A 20,824-nucleotide genomic window follows, 5' to 3' on the forward strand; every position below is an offset into this window, starting at 1 on the left:
CTGTGGCGAAAGGCATTGAACAGAGCTTCCAGTCATGTTTGGTAATGTATTTTCTCATGTGCCCAAAAGATTATTCAAATACATTTAAATATTTAAGTTATTACATATTAAAAGACAAAAATATAACATTTCCTGATCATAAACTGTCTGATAATAATCTTTATCAGACAGTTAAAGTGTTAAAGTGAATGATAAATTTGTAAATAACACAATATAAGAAATTTTAAATCCTTTGTTTCAGAAAATTTATTTTTCATGTGCCACTAAATACCCTTTACAAAATCAATATACAGACAGTTAAGTACGAATATACATTATGTCATGCATATGGTCGTCTATTTAAACAGCACATGTATGTACAGTATGTCAGGTTTTTAAAACTTTTCACGAAAACAGACTTTCATGGCCAAGTGTGCAAAGTACTGGAAGAGTTGGTAATACTTAAACTCTTGGAACTACTTTCCATCTCCTTCAAACAAAATAGTAATTACTAATCACATTTGTGCAAGCAAAACGATAATTATAATCATAATAAAAAGGTTATCAAACAATCCAGGTATCAAAGAGAGGGAATATAATAAATCACTGTGATGTAACATGCCATGAGCCTGTTGAATCAGGCTTCATTTTTGGTCTTTTTTATAATGCTGCAATCTGACGGACGACTATAAAACTCTTGTTGCATAAGAGATTATCTTATATCTTTCTGCTATGGAGGCTGAGTGTTCTGCCAAGAGCTACACTTCACTGACATAGAAAAGCTCTCAAAGTAGCGTATGCACAATAGGAAAGTAATAGGCTGTCTACTGAATAAACAACAATTATAGAAGCAGAGATGTTTAGTTGACTACATGTTGATAAATAAGTTGTCATCCATATTTGAATAGGAACCCAGGTATATGTAAACATGTACACCAGTTTTACCTGACTTTACAGCAAAAGTAAAAAGTAAAAACAGATTGGGCAGCAAATTCTAAAAAAAAAATCCAGATTTAATATGACAAAAATCAAAACCACGCACACTTTCACTGAAATGTTAACATTCCAGTTTACAGATGTTTACAGGTTGACTCCCATGGGTCGTGAAGCTGGATGCAATGCATGCTCTGCACTTGCCCTCTGATGGTATTGCTGCTCTTAATATTGCTGGTGGCTTTCAATCTGATTCACTTTGTCTGAGAGTTCATTGAGTGAGACACAGAGTCAAAGAAAAAGCAAGTTTTGACTTAATGACATTAACCTTGAAGTGACTGAGTTGGCTCTTTTGCATGGAAACATAGACAAAGTTTGTCCTGTTTTTATGAATTAACAACAAATCTTGTTCGAGATTTGAATACTCAGTTTCATGGAAGCTACATTAGCCTCCCTACTTTGTTTAGGTTTGAAACAGTGGGAGATCCTTGTGTCTAGTAGAACTTTTGAGTAGACCTGATGGTACTGTTTTTTTAATCATTTCTAGAAGAACATCAAGATACGGTACCAATCACCAGTTAGTGGAACAAGGATATGGGACAGGTGTGTGAAATATATAAATGCTTTTTTAAAATTTATTCATTTGTGTTACTGAAACAACAAAAATTTGATTTACCATTTAAAATGAAGTATTTCTGTATAAAATATATCAGGAAATATAATACCCCTGCTCAGTTTTTTGAGTTCTTAAGATAGTTTGGCTCGTTCATGCAGTGATCACATTTTTAAGAAAAAGGATATGTTTTCTGCTCAGCTCCTGAATGGTTGACTGTACTTTTTTCTGGAACACAATCTGAGCTTCACACATGCAGGCATCCTCGGTTATTTCACTCCTCATTTCCTCTGAAAGAATAAAATAAAATTATTGAGACAGTCAAATGATATCACAGGTGTTTTTTCATGTCTTCTCAGCTCTCCACTTGTTTAAGGATCAACAGTAGCAACCAACATGTTTTAAACCTTTCAAAGAATCAGTGTTCAATAAGTAAACCGTTTTAAAGATTAAAAAATCTTATGAATCTTAGATGTTATTTTTAATAAAAAGAGTTAGTGGTTATTGATAAGATGTTATGCATCAGCAGAACCAACATGATTTGTCCTTTGTGAAGGAGATCAGAATCTAAACATGGATTTCATGACATATAATCAATGCTTAAAGAAATACTATTCACATGTACAACATATATGTACTACAAATAGCAATCAAAAAAAGAAGAAACAGTAATAACAGGTGACTCCAGTCAAAGATTTTTTTTTGGGGGGGGGGGGGGGGGGGGGGGGGGTTCTTTAGTTGGGCCAAAGTTCTCCGTCACAAAATTTCCACTCCAGTTCCAGTGTCTCGTGTCATAATCTTTGCTGGACGAGTACATGTAATGCATTCCACTGATCTTCGTTAACGGTCAGCTGTAGACTTTTCCACAAAATGAAGGATGCAAAATGAAAAACACAAAACATTAATACATAGATATCATTGCAAAAAATTTAAACTTAAATGGGAAGATTCAGTATTATAGGCTTGACCATGTTCCCATGCAGATACACTGGAATTTATTTAATCTGTATTATAGACTGTATATAAACGATGGCATGGCATGTGCTGTTACGCATGGGTTTTGACTGCTGCCATGTTTGATTGTTTGTTTGCTTAGGGGGTTGGTTTTTTGTTTTTGGTTTTTTTTGACAAATAAAGATGGAGGGCTGAGTTATTAGCTAATGCCATCAAGCTAGGTTAGTAGTCTGCACCCATAAACTGTACAGGTCTGTACATTTCAGATTTTTCTTTATTCGTTTGGTCTGTATCACAAAGCAAGTTATATCCTTTGTAGGTTAATTCCATTAAAATGCTCCAAAAGGCACCAACAGCACAAATACAGTCAACAGGTTCAGTTCTATGACTCCAATTTGCCAGAGGTGAGCCTATCAAACACCAATAGGCTACCGCTATGACCAAAAAACATGAACAGCATCAATGACCAGAATTAACTGTTGGTGAGATGGAGGCAAGCATGTCTATGTTGCCACTGCATTAGGTAAATTATCCATAAGGCATATAACAAATATCACTCATGGTAATGCTTATGTTAAATAGCAATGTCCTCCCTACCCTCAGGTAAAGTGGGTGCTCAGATAGATGTGGTAGAACTTGTGGGATTTCCAATCACTCAGACACCAGGGATCACATAATGCCTATGCCTAGGTATAAATGTTTGAGCTCATCCAGATTTTTACATATAGATTCCATATAGGAAAATAGTGAAGCCTATAGACACTGTTAGAGAATATGACTGTAAATACAAATATAATACTGGCATCTCACCTTTACCCATTAAATACACTTTCCAACACTTATTTGATGAAGTTTCTCCAAATGAATAAAGTATATTTAAAAGCATTGGATAAACTGCAGAATGCTTTGAGGGCTTACCGAAACCATGTGCCACATCTCTTAGTAAAACAATACTGCATATCCACAATATCAGTTGCACATTACAGAAAACCTAGGCTTGAAGATGTATGTTGACAAAAATGTAAAATTCTTACGGGAACATGTTTTCTGGTCTGTATTCAACACATATCCTTCTCGACACTTGCATGTGTAAGAAACACCATTGTTGATACAAACATGCTGGCAGTCATGTCCCTGAGCGCAAGCATCTGAACCTGCAAGAACATTAATTGACTTGGTTATTCTGTCAACCGCAGCTTTGCATTCATTCTCATAATACGAGGCATGGCTTAAAAAGTTATCCACTTCCATTCAGTTGGAGAGAAATCCATTTAAATTTGGCTGACCTCCCCTGAAGATTATCTTCTTATGCACCTCTTGTCAAATGCCACTGTTAAGTTTCGGTCACTCCCGTTCTGACCACATGCCAGATTGAATTTGCACTTTCAAAAAGAACCTCAAGCATGCACAGAGAGCAAACATCCAATTCTTTGTTAAACTGACCAGACTTTCATTTTGGCAATCATTACTGTTGATAAGAGCTGGCGCCTCCAAAACCTAGCTCTTATTAACAACACTGGAGGGTCTGCAGTATCAGAACCTACAGGCTTCAGGTTAATAGTACAACCATAAGGACTTTTGTTATTTTTCTGGCATTCACAGGGACATTCACAAAGCCTGCCATTGTGCCAGCATGTACCCATGCACATCGGATTAAGAAGAAGGAGCCAATTCTTGCTCACCAAACACTTCTGCCAATTTAGTTCTCTGCAAATTTGTCCACTTCCTTAAAATGCTATTGAAGTTAAAGCATCTCATGTGCTGCTCCTAAGTGTGTTTTACAGGCACCATCCAACCAACAGGAGATACCAGTGAAGGCCCTTACAGCCTCTCGGTTCGATTGACAGCTAACATATGTCACAGATGGGCTGGAGGCAGACCTGAGGTGCACAAGAAGACTACCTTAAAGCAGAAACTGTATAAATGTACATTTTTATGAGCTTTTTATGAGAGGTATCACAGAACGTTTTGATGACACATTAACATTAGGTCCCCCTGAATCATTTTTCTAGCATTATATATCATGTATAATACTTTTGTTTTGTACCTTTCTTTCCAAGCTCCTTAGACTATAATACCTTTGCTTCACAATTTCTTGAATCTTTATGGCACAACAAAATATTCTAAGAAATTTAAAAAAAATCTTTCTTACGTGAGCAGGTTTTCTGATCCACGTTCAGCACATATCCCACTCGACATTTGCAGATGTATGAATTCCCACTATTAACACATATGTGCTGGCAGTCATGTCCCTGGGCACACGCATCTGAACTGGAACCTGAAAAGAAACACTCACCCCTCAGCACCTCATCATAAAACAAATAATCAGTTGTCTGTATAAAGAATACTTGGTTAGGCCTCAATCACAAAGGCCTAGATACCAGTCAGTAACCCACTGCCAACCACCAGTTGCTCTGGAAAAATGTGCGTTATCCGACCAATTGGCGAATATTTCCTGACTGTTGCCAGATGAAATAGGAAAAAAAGAGTGCGCTGCACCAAAAACCTCTTTGTGATTTGCTAGCCAACTGCCATGGTTGCCCACATGCATGAAAGATTTTGACCTGTCTGCAAACACTCCCTGTTTACTCTCCAAACTGCAGTGAAACTAGAAAATGTTAAAATTTTACTTTGAAGGAAAACAGTCTTTATTTCAGGTTTGCATCAAACCATGCATCTCTATCTCTTGGTGAGCAATTTAAGATTATTTGCAGACAAGTCAATTCAATTCAATTTTATTTATACAGCATCAAATCACAACAGCAGTCACCTCAATTCTACAGGTGGTCACAGCAACTTGTAAGCAACTAGAGCAATCACTAAGAGGTTTTTGGTACAGCACCATATAACTCGTTGCAGCCTATTTAATACTAGAGACAACCAGCAACCTTCAGAAACCCCTCACCAACTCCTTACACGATACAGTTATCCCTAACGAGTGGCATCTAGCAATCAGTTTCACAGTGACTGACAATCACTTGCAACTGATCAGGACTACACATTTTTTCACTTCTAACTGATGGTGTTCAGTCAGGGAGGTGCAGAGACCTGTGTGACTCAAATCTCTTAAATCTTTCACTGAAAGAACAGAACTAATTTCAGATCAGAACAATAGAATATGTTTACAAGAGATGGATCACACCACAGATACCAAATATACATACTGAAAAGTCTTACGTGAGCATGTTTTCTGGTCTGCATTCAAAACATATCCCACGTGACATTCACAGACATACGAATCGTCACTGTGGACACAAATGTGCTGGCAATCATGTCCTTTTGCACATAAGTCCAACCCTGTAAAGAAACAGCTCCACATCTGACTGACTTATAGTGATGACACGATCCAATCTACTTCTATTGTTGAAAACTCTCCTTTAGTATATGAAAAACAAACATATTGAGATTTAAGTTTCTTACGTGAGCATGTTTTCTGGTCTGCATTCAAAACATATCCCACGTGACATTCACAGACATACGAATCGTCACTGTGGACACAAATGTGCTGGCAATCATGTCCTTTTGCACATAAGTCCAACCCTGTAAAGAAACAGCTCCACATCTGACTGACTTATAGTGATGACACGATCCAATCTACTTCTATTGTTGAAAACTCTCCTTTAGTATATGAAAAACAAACATATTGAGATTTAAGTTTCTTACGTGAGCATGTTTTCTGGTCTGGATTCAATATGTATCCCATTTTACATTTGCACATGTATGAATCACCAGTGCTGAAACAAACATGCTGGCAGTCATGTCCCTGGGGACATGTATCTGAACCTGGAAGAAAAAAACTTTCACATCTACCTGATTCAGTCACAGATTTCAACAAAGCAGACTCTGAAGCAGAACCAAGACACATCTGAATAGAAAGGATCCAGGTTCTCACGTGAGCATGTTTTCTTATCTGGATTCAATACATATCCCACTCGACATTTGCAGATGTATGAGTCATCACTGTTAACACAAGTGTGCTGGCAATCATGACCATGGGCACATGGATCAGAACCTGAAAAGAGACCACACGTGATGTGATGTTTTATATAATCAAAGCTAAGCTCTGGCCTTTTGGTGACTGGCAACTGTGCCTTTTAGAGTTAATGTTAAAAGGCCACAACAGAATATTAATTAATTTTTAATTATTATAGCTCAGTAAACAATACATAAGAATATTAGCTTTAGGCAGTCCTTGCCAAAGTGAGTTAAAAATATTTTACCCTTTGGTCTGTCAGTTCCTGTCTACTAAACTTGTCGCCATTAAAAATAATAACAACAAACAACTTCATCCTTATTCTGGGAGCATGAAAAACTAATAATAGTTTTATAGCATACAGCATATATATCAAAAGGTGCATGTTAAACCAGGCAATGACAGTCTTGTAAACCTAACAAAGCAGCACCAGCAAGTGAAAACCAGTGAAAAAAAAATGAATACAAAGTGAAAAAAAAATCTGCAAAGTTCCCAAATGAGTATTATTATTGAACATGGACATGATCAGCATGTAAATGTCGTTGTGTATGTATTATAATAATAACCTGCTTCTGCTGTCCAGATAAATTTTTGTTTGGTGTCTGTGGGTTTTTATAAAGCTTTAGAAAAGCACTCTGATCACAAAGGCCCATTAACTAAAATTGTATTCTTACATAAGCATGTTTTTTTATCTGAATTTAACATATATTCGTCATGACATGTGCAGAGGTATGGATCATCATCACTGGCACAAATATGTTGGCATTCATGATTCTGGTCACATGTCACAAATCTAAAAAGAGTCACTTGTACAGTTGCTTGTAGCCCCTGAAGGTTATCATGGGCCAGTATTTTATAATTAAATGTTAAATTAAGCTGGCACTCCCAGCAGATTTTTCCTCATCTGGCCTTCCTTACAATAACTGAGCGACGTGCATATGCCGTAACTTTGTGCTGAACACTGGGGTGGGGGGGTCAAGATCTCTGTCTAAATAAATTAATAAATCTGGGTAAATTCCTGGATGATTAAACATGCAACTATTTTGCTGGTAATACCTGAAATGAGTAAAGAAAATCAATGGCCTAGTTATGCAAGATAATTCATAATTTTATTGTGGGGTTATATTGGTTGGGTCTGATTATTAGGGGGGTCATAACCCTCCTAACCCCCCTGGAAATTATGTCCCTGGCTTACATCTGCATGTTTTCTGGTCTGCATTCAACATTAACCCATCTTGATACATACCAAGATAAGAATCTCTATTTGTGAAACGAATGTCTCTAACAGCAGACAGCAGTAGTTCCTGAACTTGTTGTGGTGCTTATAACAGGCACAGTCATGTGCTCGATGCCTTAGCTTGAAGTCTCCCTTAAACTTAAACAACTCTGTGATTTGACCACAGATCTCAATCAAAAGAGAGGAAATATCAGTTCTTATGTGTGCTTCTTCTTAGTACTGGTTTCTAATATTCATCTGACTGGCCAAAGTCCGAAGGTCGGGATAGATTTTACTTACTTCCAGACCATGTTAAATACAATGTGCTGAAAGGTTAAGGTGATTTTTTTAATGTCCAAACCCAAAAATCAAACTCAGCAGAATTAACAGAAAGCTGCTGTAACAAATATGAATTCTCAAAAGCAAATCAATTGATAAAAAAAATCTTATACTTACGTGAGCATGTTTTCTGGTCCACATTCAGTACATAGCCAACTCGACACTTGCAGGTGTACGAGTCATCATTGTTGATACAAATGTGTTGGCAGTCATTTCCCCGGGCGCATGGATCTGAACCTAGAAAGAAACACACATTCACGTCTGAGTGAAAGAGTTTTCAGTTTACAAATAACTGAAGACTTTTCTGCACTCATTAGAGTTTGTGCCGCTCATTAATGCAGGCTTTCACCATGCCCTGCTTATTTAATTTGTGCTGAATGGTGTTTGTCCTAATCTATTTAGAGCAACCCAAAACATTAGTAACAAGAGTTGGTATGCAGTGTGTGTGTCTTCAGAACAAAGTGCCCAAACCAGCTAATGTTCAAAAGGAGTTTCACAACTTGCTACATTTTGAAAGAATTTTCCCTTCCTTATCCAGATTAAAGTTTAAAAATATAAGTTTTAGTTGTGTCTACTACTGTGGTAGACGGGACGCATACAGCCAAAATCCAAATTTCATATAGTTAAAAAAAAACCAAAAAAAACTTATTTCATACATCTATCCATTTTCCTTGCTACTTATCTGCCTTTAATGACCCATTCATTTACAAAACAGATGAACAGCTCAAGATGTTTTTGAAAAATATTTGCAATTTTCCACAATCATGCAAAAGTTAATATGCAATATTAATATGCAGTAAATCATATAAATACATCTACTTTGTCAGTAACAGGGCTCTAAAACCGACTTCTTGACTTGGATGAAATTAATTAAAATGATCCATTCTTAATGACTGTTAACACAACACAAATGTTTCCTGCACTTCCTTCTCTGCAACTTTCAGTTTTAGTATCATTCAATATAAAATAAATCAAATCTGAAATAAAGTTTCCATCTACCCCCCTTAGAATCATCTTATTTTATAGGAACTTTAGCATTTAATGAGTTTTTCCAAAATCCTTGTAATGTGAGCACCCAGATGGGCCTGGATCAAAGAGAGTCTCAGGATCAGTGGATGATCCAAGCATGAGCCAGCAGATGAGTACACTGTACTAAGCACAATAGTCATGGATGTTCCGCTCTCAAGTTTAGTAAATATGAGTTCACATATTCTCCCAATGCCTCTGTTCATGCACAGGGAGAATATGGGAGTGAGGCAGATAAACTGCTTAAAGTATATAAGGTATAATTCACATTGTCACTGCAGATGACTTTTGTTCTGTATGTTGTTCAAATATCATATTTGAGGCAATTGGGTTTATTGTGACTATATTTAAAGGTTATACAAAGAAACTACAGCTAGACAATGAGCCTGGTAAATACACAAAAATAGGAAAGAATATAGGTAAAAAATTAGATATTTCATATCCTATAACGTGGTTTGACCAGTTAGTTACCCATACCACATGGTTATAATGCCCTTGAAAGTTTACAAGAAATGCCCTTTTTTTTTAAATCTTTCCCCACTGGATTATCAGAAAACAGAAAAACATCCAGGACACTAATGCATGTTGGTGTCCTGGATGTTAAAAAAGGTTAAACAATGGATATAAATGTGAAAAAAAACATAAAGACTCTTACGTGAGCATGTTTTCTTGTCCAGGTTAAGGATGTAGCCCGGGCGACACTTGCAGTTGTACGAGTCGCCACTGTTGACACAAATATGCTGGCAGTTGTGTCCCTGAGCACATGGCTCCAAACCTGAAAAGAAACACTCCAGTGTCTGATTGGCTTAGGTCTAGTGATTCATTGAAATCAATTATTTTGTGTTGTGCATCTATGTTAGTATGTTGCAAGTATGCTTCTAGCAATCTGCATCATGCAAATTAGATTAATCTCTGTGCTTCAGCTACAGTGATGTTATAGTAAAGAGCGACTTGTGAAGAAAGTGGTGTTTTTATATTTAAGTTTCCAGAACTTTAAAAAAAAGACAATTCCATGCAGTACAAGTCAAACAGATAAAATCCAATCACAAATCCTATTGGAGGTTACGTCACTGCCATGAACGGATAGGTTGCAGCGAAACACAGAGGTCTGTTGAATTCAATCCTCATGTTCAAGTTATTCTTTAGGACCAAACTTTGTACTTTGCAAGACTTTTAACATGCTTTTAATATGCAAAGTTTGACATAATGTATAATGGTGCATGGCTAGCATAAGAAACAGAGTTTATATGGAACCACAATTTGGAAGGAGAAACTAAGCCTGGCATTTTTATATCAACTGAAAAATCTTGAAATTTCCACTTAAAATTATTTTAATCAAATAAAATAATTATTTTACTTTTTATGATACGTGGCTATTAATGTCATGTGAGAGGCTGCGAAAGCCATATTTGGAAAGCACCTGAGCAGGCCTGCAGGTAACTAAGCAAGGCACATGTCATGAGGCGCAAACTGCAATGCAGCACATGAAGCGCAGCACGCTCTCTGTGAAAATAAAGACAGCATCATATCAGGTTTCAGCCATTTTAAAGTATCAAAGTACTTAGAGTTTCCTCCAAGTCAGCAGATCAACCAGTGACAGGAGGTTGGTCTTCTCTTTTAAGTTGGTTAGTATAACTTGTTGTTGTGCATGTCGATGACATTAACGCCATTCTTACTTTCCTTCAATCTGAATGGCTATAGTTAATGACCCCCTTTTTGGAGGTAAATCATGAGTTACATTGTCCTTGTTCTAAAGAAGAGGACTGTAACTTTAGAATGGAGATTCCCTCTATGGTGCTGCCCATACAATCACAGCTGAATAAAAAAAGGATGGCTCTGACGTACCGTTGTTTCCTTTATCATCATGCTCATTTATTCTGTTACCGTCCTTCCTGCTATCTAGGCTGTAATCATCACTTCCAGGATCTACACGTTTATCCTCACTCCCATCATCACCATCATCATCATCGTCATCCTTACCACACAAAGTTTCCCTAAATTTTGAAGTGAGCTTCTCTATGACACCATAGGTCTCCACATAGAAGACATGGTCATCATAAGGTTGGCTGGCCATGAGTCGGAGAGACGCCACATCAGCTCTGTCTACTCCCACAGCGTAGATCTCGATCCCCGCTGCTCGTGCTGATGCTGACACTTCCTCCACCTTGTCCTGGGGCCTCCCATCTGTCACTATGATGGCCACCTTGGCGATGCTTGCGGAGCCAGCTCGGGCTCCTGCCTCCATGGTGAAAGCTTTGTCCATGGCCGTCTTAATGGCCATCCCTGTCATGGTGCCTGAAGCAAGGGGCTCAACACGGGCCAGTGCCTGCTTCACATGAGACTTGTCAGAATATGTGTTCAGCAGAAACTCGATTTGCACGGTGCTGGCATAATTGACGAGGCCTACTCGAGTGGCATCAGAGCCAATGGCCAAACTGTCCACCATGTCCACCAGGAATTCCTTGGCTTTTTCAAACTCAGCAGGGCGTACACTGCGGGAGCTGTCAATGATGAAAACCAGATCTATTGGTCGATTTCTGCAGTTGGTTCTTGTTGCTTTAAGAAAAAAAAGCATGTTTTTATTGTTTTTAATGAAAATTAGTTTATCTTAGGACAAGCGTTGCAACATTTACTGCAAAAAAAGTTTTATTTTCAGTCACAAATCAAAACTCATATTCTAGAAGTAGAAGGAAAACCAGAATTATTAATATTTCGGTTAAGTACCTGCATTAGTTCTCATGGATGACGATGATACTCTGGGGTCTCCAGCAGGCTTCCAGGATCCAAGTGGTGCAGCTTTGTCTTGCAGCGGTGAAAGCAGCTTTGGGCTTTTTTGTAGTGGCTGAGATGTGGAATACGTGCCAGCATCTTTGCCAAGCGATGGAGAAAAGTTAAGAGGGAAAAGAATTAGAGCTCTGGCTGCTTTAATTTAGTGCAAAAAAAAAAAGAAAAGAAAAAAAAAAGCAATGCATAACCAGTGATGCTAAAAATAATTTTTGATTACCTTATTCTATAAAATAAGGTTCTATAAATTCTATAAATTCTTCTAGAACAGTACAACTTAAGCAGGTAATGAACAAGTCTGAGCAGTTGACCAGTAACTGAAGGGATAAGCAGAAGTATAAATTGGTAGAATAGATAAGTGATGAATAATTTGTTAAAACATCTCAGTATACATAAGGGATTAAACTGTAATAGTATGGATTAAAAATGAAGCTAGTGATTAAACATGCTGGACAAACAGTGCAGAGAGCTGAAACTATGAATGAAGTTAAGTTGTGAGGTGAAAAAGTATGGCGGTACAGCTAGACAGTTTCAAATGAGAGTTAAACAGTAGATTAGCATTTAATAGAACAAAAGCGTGTTAAAGGATACACTGGTAAGCTATACTAAAAAAAATGTTAAACATAAAAGACAAACAAAAAAAAGTTGTTACTTGAACGAAAAATTATCTGTTATTATTATCAAAATATAATAAATCAGCAAAGAAAGTGTTAGTTTGTGTAGACAGTTAGACCAAACAACAGATTGTTAGTAGTAACAAAAAGATTGTTTGCTTAAAAAAGAAAGTTTTTTGGACATATATTTTAAGCACTATCTAAATTAACTTTAGTTTCAAAGTGACTTCCATAAAAACTATAATAAAGAAACTATGCATTTTCAAAAAGTAATCAGTTATAACAAAGTTAATAAATTTGATACTGTTATTGTGAATTTCTATTATAAAGAAATATATAGAAAGTGAGAGCAAAGGACTATTGCACACTGCGTCCACAGGATGGATATCACGTCCCTCCCGTCAGGTAGTTACCTGCTCGCGCCTTCCGCCGCTCCTGGACTCCTCGGACGGTGAAATCATCCGCCTGGAGCTGCTGAAATTTTTCGTCATTTAGTGCTTCGTCGAAGGTTTGGTCAGTAGATCTGTTATCGTCGAGGCGCCCATAGAACTTCGGGGGCACCTGCGGGGACACTCGTGGAATTGGGGGCGTAATGTGCGACCGGGGCCGTGAGAAAGTGCCAAAAGATCCCGGTGCCAGGACAACGCCGATAACGCACACCAGTCCCCACATTAATGAAGCCATCTCTGTTTCCTGCGGTCCTCCTCCAGGTGCCCTCTGGGTGTCCGGCGCTATAGCTGGATGTAACCTCTTTATATGATCTGCTCCACGGCCCATAAGGCGTGGGGAACCGGAGGCCCAATCCATAAAGGAGGGCGGTTTCAAAGCAAAAGCTGCTCTTAGTTTCCTGTAACAGTGCAGTGGGACATAACGTGACCAAATAAAATAATACTACTAATTAATTAATTACATATAAATGTGGAAATTATATGAAAATGCACAGAAAATTATAAATAATATTTTGAGAAATAACAAAGAAGAAAATAAAATAATCCAGATTAGGCGTTTAATGGGGGTATAATATAATTCTTACTTCTTTTGACTTATAAGGAATTTGATTCGAGTTTGATAGCTTAATCTTCACGTCTATCACCGAGTTGATCAGGTGTCACGATCCTCACTTTCAATACTGAATGTCACAGAAACAGTTTTTGCAACATCATTGAAACAGCGCACTAGCTATAGTGAATGATTGATGATTGATTTAAGTAAAGTAGAAAGGATTGTACTTTTAGGCATATCATTCTCAATGAGGGCTGTTATATGAAACATGCTGCCCTCTAATGGGTTGCTGTGAAAACTGCACCACATGTTTGGATCAGTAATGTAGTCTTTCAATTGCAAAGAAAAAAAAACTAAACAAAAACATGAAACCTTACTTACTTAAGAGCTCTGAATATGTTTGTTGCCTCTTCTCAAAATATCTTCGATGCAAATCAAATACATTTTGCATCTCCAGCATTTATAAACACAAAAACAAATTAGTTCCACAGAAAAACAACTGCTTGCAACAGGTGACATTTTAAAAGAAAAAAAAAAAGGTGTCAATCCTCCAGAATAGCTTTAGTGAGCCTTGGCACAGATTTTTATGAATCTCTGAGAATCTAATGGAGGAATGAACACCATTCTGAGCGATATTCCCCTGTTTAGTGCTTTGTGATGGTGGAAAAAAATGTCTAACACATCAATCTGCATACAGTGATCACTCAGATATACTGTGTCATCCTTTGCATAAACCTTTTTGATCAGAGAACAGGTGGATGCAAACCATGCAAACCAAAGATCCCTCACAGAGAAACAACAACCCCTCACTGTGCAAAGTAACAGGTTAGGTTTTTCCTTTAAATCATCATGCACCAGCTTACTAATACATATAGATTCCATATAGATGTCTTTCTAGTACATAAAAAATAATACAATGTAAGTGTTACAATCATAATATTGCACTGTTTCATGGACAGGATGTCCTTAAGAAGTCATAAACCAGGTTAGACATTGGTTACGACAAGTATTGCATTAACCAGATGTTGTCCAAATATCTGGCTACTAGCATACATAGATGCATACAGATGTGGCTCATTGTGACTAGGGCTGGGTATCATCACTGATTTCTATAATCGATTTGATTCCGATTCACAAGGTCCCGATTTCATTCTATCCCTGATTCGATTCGATTGGAATTTTGACTCAGACAGTCAGAAATATTACAATTCTGATCATTTATCAGTACTGACATTTGTTAGACTTCATCAGAGGTATAAACATCACAGCAGATGCCTTTGTGTCAAAGTAACTGAAGATAAAAAAAAAACAGAAAAACATGAAGGAGATTTTCCTGGCCTGACTTTTTGTAGCAGATAACCAGCTTAAAAATATTCTGCAGGAGAACAAAAACATAAGAAAACCATGAATCAACATATGAACATTACCTGATGCTGCTGCAGTGAAGCAGAGCAAAGTTACAGAGGTTTTTTTATAGACACAGCGAAAGGTTTTGCAGATTGGCAGAATTTTAAAAAGTTTAAATTTCTTCGGTATTGTACAGCAGAAATGAGGCTTTCTTTGCGGATTCCATTTTTGAAAAAAACAAAACAAATGAGCTGACTGATGCATAATAAGCAAGCGAATAATCCAGAAAACAGAGAGTGACCAGTGACTTAGTCTGTGAGTGATTCAAATCACCTTGTTACTTTCGTGTTTGAAAATTTTAATTAGAGGGACTGTTTTGCATCCAGTTTGAAAACCTCTGACAATGCAAATGATTTACAAGAGAAAACTCATGACAGCTACTGATCAGAAAACAAGAAAGAAGAGCTGATAGACAAATGTACATGTTGTACCTGCATGGACCCACAATGTTTTTGATGGGGTTATTTTTCATGAGTGTATTTCACTCCTCTTTTGGAGAAAATAGTCTCCTGCATGCCTACTATCATGGAGATATCATCATTGGAGGACTTTTCCCCATTCACTTAAAAACCAATAGGACTAACACTTCTGGACCTGTCTCCTGTAGTGAGTAAGTACTGCCTCAGTTCATCAGCTCATTAGTGTCAAATAAATGATTTGTGAATTTCATCTGTCTTCTGTCCATTTTTGCAGCTATGATGTACAAATGTTCCTCCGCAGTCAAGTGATGATATACGCCATCAGAGAAATCAAGCTACCTAACATCACCATAGGATACGACATCTATGACACCTGTGGCGATGTCAGCCTCGCTGTGAGAGCGACTCTCGAGCTGCTGAATAACCAGTCAAACCCACAAAGCTGTTTACTACCATCAGAGGCCCAAATGAAGGTGGTGATCGGAGAAAGGTACTCGGAAGTATCCATAGCTGTAGCACGAATTGTTGCTCTGTCATCAGTTGCCCAGGTTTGTTTTCTCTTCATTTGATACTGTCCTACAAAGCTCAGTTAGAAACACAAAGAGACATTAATAATAATAAGGACCAGTAGAAATGTGATGATTTTGGCAAATAAATCTTTAGATTGTATATCTGTTGAAACTGATGTATTTTAATGTATCTTTATGTCTGTTTAACAGATTAGTTATGCATCAACTAGTAAGTTTCTCAGCGACAGGTTCAAGTTTCCCACTTTTCTGCGAACAGTACCGAGCGATAAATATCAGACAAGAGGTATTGTTGAGCTGGTGAAGACATTTCTTTGGCAAACAGTGATTATTGTGGGAAGTGATGACGAGTATGGATTGTTTGGCAGTGATAGCCTTGAAGACACCTTCAGCCAAGACACAAACATCTGTGTTGAATTTGTTCAAATCTTGTCAGCTGATTTTATGACAAACAACTCCCGGACCCAAACTGAGCTGACTGAACTACTGGAAAAAATCAAAAACTCCTCCGCTGAGGCCATCATCCTCTTCACAAAGGACACTAATGCTGAAATCATCCTGGAAGCAGCTATTAGACACAAAGTCAACAGAACATGGATTGCAAGTGATGCATGGTCCAGCTCTCCAAAGATCTCTGCAATGCCAGACATCAAGCTGGCAGGAGAAGTTTTTGGGTTCATATTTAAACAGAAAGAGGTGCCTGGCTTTAAAGACCATGTCATGTCGATGTTTAATGGAACTGAAAACGCCCTTCTCAAAGATTACCTGACGCAGAATCCACTTTGTTCAAATCAGTCTGTAGAAGGAAGACAATGTCTGAAACCGAGTTTCTTGGCTTCTTACATCGACCAGGATGAATCTTATAGGATCTATTTAGCTGTTCAAGTCATTGGTGAGGGGCTCAGACGCTTGCTGAAGTGTGACACCCACCAGTGTGAACATAGCTCCAAATTCACGGCCTCAGAGGTACAGTAAAGATAGCTTGTTGATTCTCAATTGTTTGTCTTACTGTGTTGCCTTCTTGGACTCACCTCCCCCATTCTCCCTATCACATGCACAAAACCAGGAAGGGAAATATGCGAGCATATATACTACAACACATTAAATATATTTTCTCCAAAAATAATATTTTATCATATTTTAAGGCTTTAGATTATTTGAAAATCACTGTGATTAGCTTTTATTTTAGTGTCCCAATATTTAGGGAAATTATCTTCTAAATTCCAGGTTTTTTTTCCCCATCATCTCCTATAAGATGTGCCAGCTTTCCTTTCTAATGATCAAACAAGATATTGTTTGAAATGTAATATTTTTTAAAACTATGTTTTATCTCTACAGCTTCTCTCAGAAATCCAGAGGGTCAACTTTAATGTGAGCACCACACACGTATCCTTCAATAGCGATGCAGATCCTAGGATGGGATATGATATCGTATACTGGAACATGTCTGAATTCAAACAGGGTGCAAAAATAGAAACGATTGGAGAATACAGTCCACATGGAAAAATTAACGTCCCATTATATCTTTTCAAAAACCTGATAAATGACACGGTGAGAAGACAACTAACATTAATTTATTTCCTGAAATAATTCATGAATAATATGTAATGATCCAAGTGTTTCCTTCAAAGGTGTCGGTTTACAGCTGCTATAAAAAATGTGCACCAGGACATGAGTTACAATTCCAAAGGAAGTGTTGTGGAGTTTGTGTTGCATGTGTGATTGGAGACTTTTCCTCTGGTAACGGTAAGTGTTTCATTTCATAATATGACTCTCATAGGGATGTAATATCTACTGACTCAAAGTAACTAAGTAGTTCCTTACCATTTCGAGGAAGATTAAGGGAGAGTTCGGAGAGATTTTTTGCACAATGAGTGTACGTTTAAACTGACTTAAAGAATTTAGATAATTTTTTTTCACCAAAAGTCTCTTTTAAAAAAATTATGAAAACTAACTTCCTCACAAAACTATGAAATTTCGACTCAACTCACTTAAATCAACGTTATCAGAATCTCCTAAAAACTCCTTGAAAAGCCTTCAGTTGTTCCACAATGCAAGAGTACTGACAGGGACTGGCTTCTCTTCACCAGCTTTCTGTTAAATCCAGAATCACATTTAAATTTTCTCATCATATACAAGGTCATGAATAATCAGGCCCTATCCTATGTGGAACCAGCTTCCAGTTTGGATTCAGGAGACACCCCCCCCCCTCTACATTTCAGATAAGACTTAAATAGTCATATAGACATAAATGATATATAGTGGACTGGATCAGGTGAATCCTCCCTTAGTTACGCTGCAATAAGTCTAGGCTGCTGGCAGATTCCCATGATGCACTGCGTGTTTTTTCTTCATTCACCTTTTTGCACTCACTATGTGGAATTGTTTTTAAACAACACTCTGCATTTAATCATTAGTTATTATTCATCTTTGGCTCTTTTCCACAGTCTGTCTTGGTCCTGTCTTCTTTCCCTCACCCCAGCCAATCGCAGTTGAGAGGTTTTCTTTTCCACTGTTGCCAAAGCTTATAGGGGTCGTATGATAGTTGTGGTTTTCTCCGTTTTCTTTGTATGATTTTAGAAATTTTGTATGATTTTAAAAATAGTAATTTTAATTTAAATAAACTTTATTTTTTAAAAATTTACTAAATATGTTTTATACAGTCAAAAAACACATACCCATGCACAAAACATTTTCGAAGCCATTAAATAATTACAAGAAATTTTTTTAATGAAAAATAAGTATTTGTTAAACTTTCTGACAAATGTCTTTTTGAATCAATGAAATTCAAGCAACTTAAAGTCCAGATGCTTTTCTTTCCAAGCTCCTGACTGCAATGACCTGGATGACTGAGAACCTTCACAGACATCAATGAAATATACATTTTTACTCATTTTTGTTTTTCTAATTAAAAACAATCAAGTACAGATTATTAAGCCAATCCCCGTTTTACATTATGTATATTTGTAAATGTGACCTCATATCCAGCGCCGGTTTTTGCAAATATTTTCAAATATTACTCTCACACTTTTGCTCTGTAATAAGATATTACAGTTTTGTACTTCCATGTTTAAAACCAAGTGGTCTACATTTAGGCTTTTGCATGTTGAATAAGAAATTTTTTTCTCTTTCTTCATGCTTTTAAACATGATTTTTGTTTCTCTGTGCAGGTTCAGACTGTAAACCCTGCAGTGAAAGGCAATATTCGTCTGAAAGGTTGGATCAGTGTTTGAACAAAACAGATGAGTTTCTCCCGTGGTTGGATCCCTTCTCGATCATCCTCTGTTCTCTGGCAGCCACTGGGATCATTATTACTGTTGTGTTTGCTGTTCTGTTTGCAATCAATCTTGGAACTCCCGCTGTGAAGGCAGTCGGAGGTTATATGTGTTTCCTTGAGCTTCTATCCCTGCTGGCCGGCTTCTGTCTTACGTTCACTTTCCTTGACAGACCTACTCAGAACTTAAACTGTGTCGGTGTGCCGCTCTTTGGTATAGTCTTCACCGTCTGCATCTCTTGCATTCTGGCCAACTTGTTTCAAATCTTGTTGGGCTTCAACTTTGATCTGACGATAGGGCCCTGGATAAAGAAGCTAAATCAACCACTGGTGCTGGTGACTGTTGTCTCTGGGATCCAGGTGGCCGTGTCAGTGTCATGGCTGATCTTCAACCCACCCACTCCTCAAGAGACGCAAGGGGGCACAACTATCCTGCACCAGTGTGAAATGACGTCCTTTGGGTACTTTTCAGCCATGTTAGTCTACAATGGTTGCTTGGGCCTTACTTGTTTCCTGTTTGCATTCAAAGGTAGACGGCTGCCAGACTTGTACAAAAATGCTTCTTTAATCACTATCAGTATGCTGCTGTTTATGGTCATGTGGATCATCTTCCTCCCACTTTATCTCACCATGTCAGGGAAGTACAAACCAGCAGTACAAGGTGCAGCCATCCTTACTTCCTGCTTCAGTATCCTCTTCAGTCACTTGGCCCCCAAGTGTTTTATTATCTTGTTCAGGAAAGAGCTTAACCAAGAGAGCGCCATCACTGAGTACATTTGGAAGCATTATGAGCGGAAGGGCATATCTGTGATTTGCACACAACACTGATTTGCAAAGAAATAAATCTTGGAGTCATGTTATATTCCCTGGCAGTTTATGGTAAGGCCCTTGATATTGAAGACTTTCTGTTACCCCATTTCAACCTTTCTGACTCTAACCATTTACATAGTCATAGTCAATTCAGAGTAATGTGCGTACAGGGGAGTGCTGAAGCTATCCCATCTCTCAGTGAGCAAGTGGCTGGGTACACCCTGGCCACAGGAATTTCCAGTTGTAATATTATCATCAGGAAAGTGTTTACTGTGGCCTTAGATCCAGGAAGCCATGGGCTATTCCCCATAGACAGTTGGAATTCTTTCTGTGACCATGAGGCACTCCGGGTGGCCCTTTTGTCAATCAGGCACAAGAATTTCCCTTTATTAGGAGCCGTCTTGAAATCAAAGAGGCCTCCTCATAATGTAAACTTTAAGCCTTAACAAAATGAAACAGGTGACCAATAAAGCAGAAAAGAAACTATCATAAACAAAAACAACTATAGAAATGTTTAAATCATCCACAAAGTTGTTCATTTTAGGATGGGAAAATGAACTTATACAAAACATATAGACTATAGCTAATTTACAATTTATGACATCCAACAAAAATATGTTGATACAACTTTAAGTTAGGAAACTTAAAGTTTCCTATGGAGACATCATAGCTGGTAAAATAGATAGCCTGGGTGTAAGTATAGATGAATTTTTGTCGTAGCATTAGTTTATGGGGAATGTGTTATACAGGTGTTTTATATTTGACTTGGATATTAGTTTTTTCAGTTTGGCTTTTTCTAGGTTTCGGTTTTAAGAGGGGGAGTGTGACACCCCGAGATAAACCACTCAGAGCTTTATCATCAGTTCTAACTGGTGTTATCCCATTTACGCTTTGTGTTTTGGTGGTTGATGTTTAATAAATAAGAGATGGAGAACAAAAATCTACTGTCACTTT

At 37.6% G+C, this 20,824-nt stretch overlaps 3 protein-coding genes across 10 annotated transcripts; 2 read left to right on the forward strand and 1 right to left on the reverse strand.

Annotated features, from left to right (window-relative positions):
* Positions 1–228: 228 nt before the first annotated feature.
* On the reverse strand, positions 229–13,244 carry LOC100712459 (matrilin-3). 8 transcript variants are annotated; one of them, XM_025901183.1, is made up of 13 exons: positions 12,845–13,243; positions 11,758–11,901; positions 10,879–11,589; positions 9,689–9,808; positions 8,125–8,244; positions 6,372–6,491; positions 6,143–6,262; positions 5,900–6,019; positions 5,657–5,776; positions 4,632–4,757; positions 3,514–3,633; positions 1,714–1,815; positions 229–1,190 (listed from the first exon to the last, which is right to left on the reverse strand). In XM_025901183.1, the coding sequence occupies exons 1-13, from the start codon at positions 13,236–13,238 to the stop codon at positions 1,138–1,140; spliced, it is 2,370 nt and encodes a 789-aa protein (XP_025756968.1). In that variant the 5' UTR covers positions 13,239–13,243; the 3' UTR covers positions 229–1,137. The 8 variants fall into 8 exon arrangements, with proteins under 8 accessions (XP_025756968.1, XP_025756969.1, XP_025756971.1 ...); XM_025901184.1 differs by having other exon boundaries at positions 11,014–11,589; positions 12,845–13,241; XM_025901185.1 differs by lacking the exons at positions 229–1,190; positions 1,714–1,815 and adding an exon at positions 2,244–2,383 and having other exon boundaries at positions 12,845–13,244.
* A 2,056-nt stretch (positions 13,245–15,300) lies between these two features.
* Positions 15,301–16,555, forward strand: LOC112843167 (G-protein coupled receptor family C group 6 member A-like). Its single transcript, XM_025901163.1, has 4 exons — positions 15,301–15,450; positions 15,534–15,807; positions 15,979–16,452; positions 16,547–16,555. The coding sequence occupies exons 1-4, from the start codon at positions 15,311–15,313 to the stop codon at positions 16,553–16,555; spliced, it is 897 nt and encodes a 298-aa protein (XP_025756948.1). The 5' UTR covers positions 15,301–15,310.
* Positions 16,556–17,469: 914 nt separating this feature from the next.
* Positions 17,470–20,354, forward strand: LOC112843195 (G-protein coupled receptor family C group 6 member A-like). Its single transcript, XM_025901243.1, has 2 exons — positions 17,470–17,532; positions 18,957–20,354. The coding sequence occupies exon 2, from the start codon at positions 19,169–19,171 to the stop codon at positions 19,886–19,888; it is 720 nt and encodes a 239-aa protein (XP_025757028.1). The 5' UTR covers positions 17,470–17,532; positions 18,957–19,168; the 3' UTR covers positions 19,889–20,354.
* Positions 20,355–20,824: the final 470 nt, after the last annotated feature.

This window comes from Oreochromis niloticus, linkage group LG19 (assembly GCF_001858045.2).
Source record: "Oreochromis niloticus isolate F11D_XX linkage group LG19, O_niloticus_UMD_NMBU, whole genome shotgun sequence".
In the NCBI taxonomy this organism is placed as follows: Eukaryota; Metazoa; Chordata; class Actinopteri; order Cichliformes; family Cichlidae; genus Oreochromis; species Oreochromis niloticus.

Bases quoted from the DNA above. Each gene is read 5' to 3' on its own strand.
- LOC100712459 (XM_025901183.1), bottom strand. From the start codon at position 13,238: ATGGATTGGGCCTCCGGTTCCCCACGCCTTATGGGCCGTGGAGCAGAT. The intron at 11,590-11,757 runs GTACTTAACCGA...TTTTTCTTAAAG, and splicing joins ATCCATGAGAACTAATGCAG to CAACAAGAACCAACTGCAGA. The intron at 6,263-6,371 runs GTGAGAACCTGG...TTTTTCTTCCAG, and splicing joins AGATAAGAAAACATGCTCAC to GTTCAGATACATGTCCCCAG.
- LOC112843167 (XM_025901163.1), top strand. From the start codon at position 15,311: ATGAGTGTATTTCACTCCTCTTTTGGAGAAAATAGTCTCCTGCATGCC. The intron at 15,451-15,533 runs GTAAGTACTGCC...CCATTTTTGCAG, and splicing joins GGACCTGTCTCCTGTAGTGA to CTATGATGTACAAATGTTCC. The intron at 15,808-15,978 runs GTTTGTTTTCTC...TCTGTTTAACAG, and splicing joins CTCTGTCATCAGTTGCCCAG to ATTAGTTATGCATCAACTAG.
- LOC112843195 (XM_025901243.1), top strand. From the start codon at position 19,169: ATGTGTTTCCTTGAGCTTCTATCCCTGCTGGCCGGCTTCTGTCTTACG.